Source organism: Leucopleurus acutus (genome assembly GCF_964270905.1).
Source record: "Leucopleurus acutus genome assembly, chromosome: 14".
NCBI lineage: Eukaryota > Metazoa > Chordata > Mammalia > Artiodactyla > Delphinidae > Leucopleurus > Leucopleurus acutus.
The window spans coordinates 60,760,578-60,766,577 of NC_139156.1; the positions used below are offsets into that span (position 1 = coordinate 60,760,578).

At 56.2% G+C, this 6,000-nt stretch overlaps 1 protein-coding gene across 1 annotated transcript in view; it reads right to left on the bottom strand.

The window, feature by feature from the left end:
- The window catches only part of LOC309971799 (cadherin-23-like), a gene marked incomplete at both ends in the record, with an annotated part of 325,411 nt that overhangs the window by 123,462 nt on the left and 195,949 nt on the right, over positions 1-6,000 (bottom strand). Inside the window, 2 exons of the mRNA XM_082855179.1 lie at positions 5,143-5,301; positions 5,792-5,941. Of these exons, the coding sequence (XP_082711305.1) occupies positions 5,143-5,301; positions 5,792-5,941 (309 nt within the window). The remainder of the gene's footprint in view (positions 1-5,142; positions 5,302-5,791; positions 5,942-6,000) is intronic.

Below are 6,000 nucleotides of genomic sequence, written 5' to 3' on the forward strand. Positions count from 1 at the left end.
ATCACACACACCTTTGCCTTTGGTGTCAGCGGGCAGGGGAGGAGGGAGTGAAGGGGGCCAGCAGGAGCACGGCTGCCTCTGTTGATGCCCCTGGGGAGGGAGGCCAGGCTGGACGAACAGGAACAGCTGATGAGCTCCAGGAGCAGGGAAGTGACCACCTTGGAACCTTCACCAAACTTCCAGACAGGGACTGGGAGAGGGCGGGCAGGGCAGGCAAGGGAGCTCTAGACCTCAAAGGACAGGAAGCATGTTTGTGTTGCCAGGAGTGAAACTAAACAGCAAAAATCAACTTTTCCTCTTGGGCAGAGTGCACTGGAATTAAGCCGCATGGAGCCAGAAGGCGCTGAAGCAGCATCGGCCCAACCACCTAACTTTATAATGAGGACGATGGGGCCCCAGAGGCTCAGGGACATGCTCAGCTTACACGACTCCGAGCGAGTCCTGGCTACATCAAAGCTCAGGCTGGAGGCTGGCACGACTTGCTGACATTTTCTGAGTGTTCCCGGCCAGGCTCGGCACCGAGTGCCTTCAACCAACCATTCCACTGAACTCTCACGTCAACCCTCCCAGGTAGGATCCCGTCAGGGTACCTCCCCCGGTAACAGAGGAGGAAAGAGGCCCACCTCGCAGAGCTGGGCTTACACACAGGCTGAAGGGCAGCCAGATGGGGCCCTTTAAGGCTGAAGATAATAAGGACCACAGCTTAGGTCTGTAATCCCGTAACCTATTTACATCCACATCACCGCACTGGAGCCTCCCAACAGCCCAGCCAATGCAGGCTGGGCAGGCACTATTTTCCTCACGTGATGGGAAGAAAACCAAGTCCCGGAAGAGTGACCGGTCCACAACAGAACAGGATTCAGGGCCCTGCCCAAGATGGTACCAGCCTCCCAAGGACTAGCTGGGAAGAGGGGCACGGAGGGGAGGGAGGAGCCATGCCTTTCAGCCCCCACAGGCCACTCTGTCTGCCTGGAGTTGAGGCAGCCCATCCCTGGGCTGAGCAAACTGAGCTGGTCCTGGGCCCTGCACCTGCCCCATCAGGGCTCTTGTGTACCTCTCCTGCTTCCTTTGATTCCTGCCTGGGGAAGAATCCTGCCTTGGCCGGCACTCCATCTTCTGCCCATCCTTGCTGTGCCCCACGCCCCTGGAGCAGGGAGGGAAGGCCTCTTGGAGTGCGGGAAGACCTGCCCTCCTGGCTGCTACTCCTGTGTCCCTCTCTCACTGCCCAGGGGACATGGAGCTAATAAATCTGGGGACACAAGCTCCATACTGCAGGAGGCCAGGCTGGCTCCTTGCACATCCCAGGAACAGCTTCTGCCAGCTGTTGCCGCAATGCTGGCCATGGGCCACCAGGATGGAATAGGTAAGAGAATGTGGATGGGCTGATACAAGACTTCTCCACTATCAGAACAGCAGTCCAGTGGTTATGTTTGGGGTGGACGCAGTTCAGGAGAGACAGTTGAACCCACCCCCAACCCCCACCACTGCATTCCAGTCACAGGGCCTTTGCACATGCTATTCCCTCTTTCTCCAATGCGCTTCTCTCCATTCGCTTACCTGTTAATGCCTACTCAATCGCCACTTCCTCAGGGAAGGCTTCCCTGACCCCAGTCAAGGTCAGATGCCCTGTTACCGGTTTTCATAGCTCCCTGATCTCTCCATCACAGCAAGTAACGCTTAATGTAAAGATTCACTTCTTAGTACTAACATCAGGATCTCCCAAGAGACTCTAAACTTCATGAGGGCAAGACTCAACATCACCATTGTATCCTCAGGGCCATGTGCCTGACACAGTGGTGGTTGTTCAAAAAAACATTTGTTGAACGTTCAGATTGCTCTCCTCCTGTCCAGCAGCACCCACAAACCCCACCAGGCCCCAGGTAGCCATCGGCCAGGCTACAGGGCTGCCCGAAGCCCAGCAGAATCCTAGGAAGTTACCCCACAGCCTTCCCACCCAACCCCTATTATCAGGTCAGGAGGCAGGATTGGAAGGAGGGAATCAGAGCAGCCTGGGGATATGAGAGGGAAAGAAACCATACAACCTAGAGGATGGGGAGCCACCAGCATCATACAGGAAGCTGCACACGCACACACACGCACACGTGTTATATACGCGTATCTGAGTGCATGTAGTTGCACACACACACAAAGGCACAGACACAAGGGCATGCCTGTGTGCGTGCACGCAAACACACACACACACCACAAGCAAACATACGCGGGTAAATGTGCCCCTACGCACCCCTCCCCTATGCGGTCACCCTTCAGAGTTGGGGCTCAAGGTCAAGTCTTTGACCGCCACATCCCCGCTCTTTCCCCTCCACCAGTGGAAACTCATTTATCTATAACTGGGGGCTGTAAGGGCCTCAAAACCTGGGCTGAGGAAGGTCTGGGGAGCAGGGAGGTGAGAAGGGATGCCATCCCAGCTGGGATGCCCAGGTTGCAGGCAATGGCCCCCCTCCTGTTCCGGCTTTCCCAGCTCCCTGGTGAACTGCTGCCTTCCCCCAGGACAGGTGATGAGGCACAGAAATGGGGCCCTGCCATGGCGTGGGGTGGGGAGGCCCCTTGCAGCAGGCTCTGCCCTGGCCTTCGGTGCAAACTGAAACATTTTCCTTTTCTTCATAATTATTTTTTCTGACACAACTGCCCATGAAACGTTTTAATAACATCCCACAAAAGGTCAGGGAGAAGGAATTTCACAGTCCCTGAGCAGATAGCTGTAATTTCAGCCCCTCCTGGAGCAAAGGAGGTAGAGAGACTGGGCTAACCCTGGGTCTGAGTGGAGAAGGGCAGCGTGGGAGAGGCCAGGGCAGTGGGTGTGGCAGGTGTGGCCGGGAAACTTGCCCCCTGCTAGGAGCTCTGGAAGTATCTTGGGGAGACTGGGAGATGACGGTGAGTGGGGGTCACCAGGGGATGCTTTCACATCTGTCATTCACACCTAGCAGCCTTGGTGGCGGCGGGAGTGGTGGGGGGAACTCATGCCCATTCTGCGGATGGGAAATGAAGATTCTTAGAGGTAATACAGTTAGACCAGCACACAGAGAAGGCAGAGATGCAGGGCCCACTGTTTCACTTCAGGACCTGAGCTCCTTCAGACACACAGCCCTGCTGCTAGAGCTTATCATTGGGTCAAACAGCCCCTTCAGAGCTGCACAATTCCACAACTGTGCAGACACAATTGAGGAACTAGACACACTGAGTGGACAGACACACTGAGGAACTAGAGGCTGCCCAGATGAGCCAGCCCTGGACAGAGACCCTCAGGTAGCCACAGAGGAGGCTGAACACATCTGCTAAACATTGGGACAGGGACTGGAAAAGGGGTCATAGGCAGCGGGCCGGGGTCCATGCAGGCCCAGGAACTGCTCCAGTGCTTGAGGAAACCCAGCTTGAGAAGCTACTCTCCAGCGCCAACCCCAGATGGGACTGGGCTTCGCACATCGTCCTTGGCACCTGCAGCCGGCCATCAACCAAGAGGTGTGACATTCCACACTTCACCCCCACACCCTACACCCTAGGCTCCCCTCAACCCTTGCCAGGGCCACAGGAACTGGGGACTGCAAAGTGAGACCCTCCGTCCCCAGCAAGAACGACACGAAGCAATCGCCAGCCACCCGCCAAGCCTGGGCTTAACATCCGAATTCTTTGCCACGTGGCTCCGGGCCCTGCGGGGGACACGCTGCTTGGGTGTCCTCCATCCTGACATTGGAAGGTGGCTGGGGGGCCGAAGAGGTTCTCTTTGGGTCCAGAGGCCAGAACCTCTGGCACTTGCTCTCTGGCTGGGCCCCTAGAGGCTGCAGGAGGGCCCAAGGGGCCTCAGGCACCAGGTGACTGATTGCAATGAGCAACTTGGTGAAAGCTGGCAGAGCCACGGGCTGGGGAAGCAGGTGGGAGGAAAACAGCCGCAGCAGACTTACTGTTTACATCGGACGGCCTGCCTACCCAAACATCTGTTTGAAATATTAACAACTGTCAGGTGGGAAGGGCCTGGGGGCTCAAAACAGTTTCATACCATCTTTCTGTAGAGTAAACGCACTACGGAGTAGGGGCCTGAGATTGGCGGGCAATCTCTGTGCTTGGAGTGAGAATGGAGCAAGAAGTGGAAGGACTCTGGGGGCCTCAGCGGGCAGGGAGGGGCAGCAGCGAGGTAAACTCCATAGCGTTTATTGAGCACCTACTATGGGCAAGCCCCTGAGCTTGTGTAGCACACATCTACCACTTTGGTCTGCTCAGCAACCCTCTTTGTTCTGATACTAGAAGCCGCTATAGAATAGCCTGTCCCATTTTCAGCCCCTATAATTTGAATGGAGTTGACCCAATGCCCCGTTCCACTAGGGGAGTATGACCCATCTCTGGTATATCAGAATTATGATGATTGGTTCCAGGGTGGCCCAAAAAGCTGGGTCAATGAGAATCAGCTCTGGGACTCTTGCTGGAACTATTGAAAAAGAATATTTTTCCCCCACTGGGGCTGATAAATTGGTGAGAAGTGAGCCTAAGGGTGCTGGTGTCCCTCTCTGCCAATACAAAAAAGCAGAGCCCAGTGCTGAAGTCAGATTCCTGCTCAGCTGAGTGCCTGGATACAGCCATGCCTGAAATCACTTACACTTTTGAGTTACATGAGCCAATCCTTTTTTGCTTGAGCCCCTTAAGGGTTTCTGTCCCTTGTGACCACGAGTACTAACGGATACAAATGGACACTGGCAGGAGTCCCCTGTCAAAGTCCCAGCCAAAGACAGCTGGGGATGTCCATGTATCTTCAAGGAGCCCTTTCTTCCCCGGCGTCTGTGCTCAGAGAGAGAGGATCACCTTCCTGAGAGATGGCTGGCACTTGTCCCCATTAGAGGGCAGGTCCAGGGCTCCTGGCCCATCCAGGCTCAGTATCTCTCAGGGACAAGGCAGAAAACCAAAGTATCCTGGGCCCAACCTCATTCTTCCCCAGGTTGGTCCCTTCTCCACAGTGCTGCCCTGGCCAAGGAAGCCCATCATGAAGAGTCCAGATGCCCCAGTATACTAACATCGCAGCCTCCGAGGGCTTGGGGCACCCCGTTCCCTGACGGCTCAGACTCCCTGGATCCCTCTGGAAGCCTCCTGATGGTCCGCCCCAGAGCTCAGCTGCCCTGCGGGAGAGCGGGGACTCACCAGGACCGTCAGCACAGAGGTCCCCACGGTGACATTCTCGTATAGGCTGACGTTGTACAGTGGCTGGCTGAAGATGGGCCGGTTGTCATTCTCGTTGATGAGGGTGATCTTCACCTTGGCATAGCCCACGTGGTCAGGCACACTCTCATTGGCAAAGAGCTGGATGCGTAGAGCAGGGACCAGGTGAGCTCTCACATGCTGCTGGAGCCCTCGTTCCCATAAGTCCCCCTGGGGCCTCTGCCCATTCCAACCCAGAGCACCAGTCTGAGTCATTGCCCATCCCAGATGTATGCTACTGTGAATCCCTCCATCAGTACTCATAGGGTTAGGGTGGCCACAGAATCTGCTGGGGAGGAAGGGGCTAACGGGGGCCGTGCTGGCTGATGCTGGGCAGTAGAGGCTCCTGATGGGCTTCTGAGGCTCTGATGGTACCTAATGAAATTCCACTCAATTCTTGGACATTTCCTCGTCCTCCTGGGAAAGAGGAGGCCCAGCCTAGCCCCTGCCATAGCTCAGTGGGCTTCTCTGGGTCAGATCCACGAGGGAAGAATGGGAAGAGGTGGAAGGGGGGATTTAAGGGGACGGTGCCACCCCCCCTCCCTCCCCTGAAATCCTGCACCCGGCCAAGGAGAGGGTGAGCGGGCCTTACGTCGAAGTCGTAACGGTCCACAGTCTCATAGTCCAGGGGGATGGCCACCCGGATGCGAATGTCCGCCTTCCCTTGGACGGAGGTGGGGGAGATGATGAAGTGGTGAGAGTTGTTCCCCACCAGGTACACCTCGAACATGCTGTTCAGGCCCTGGATCAAAATGGAGAAGAAACCAGTCAGAGCGGGCGCCGGGGCTGAAGCAGGGCTCG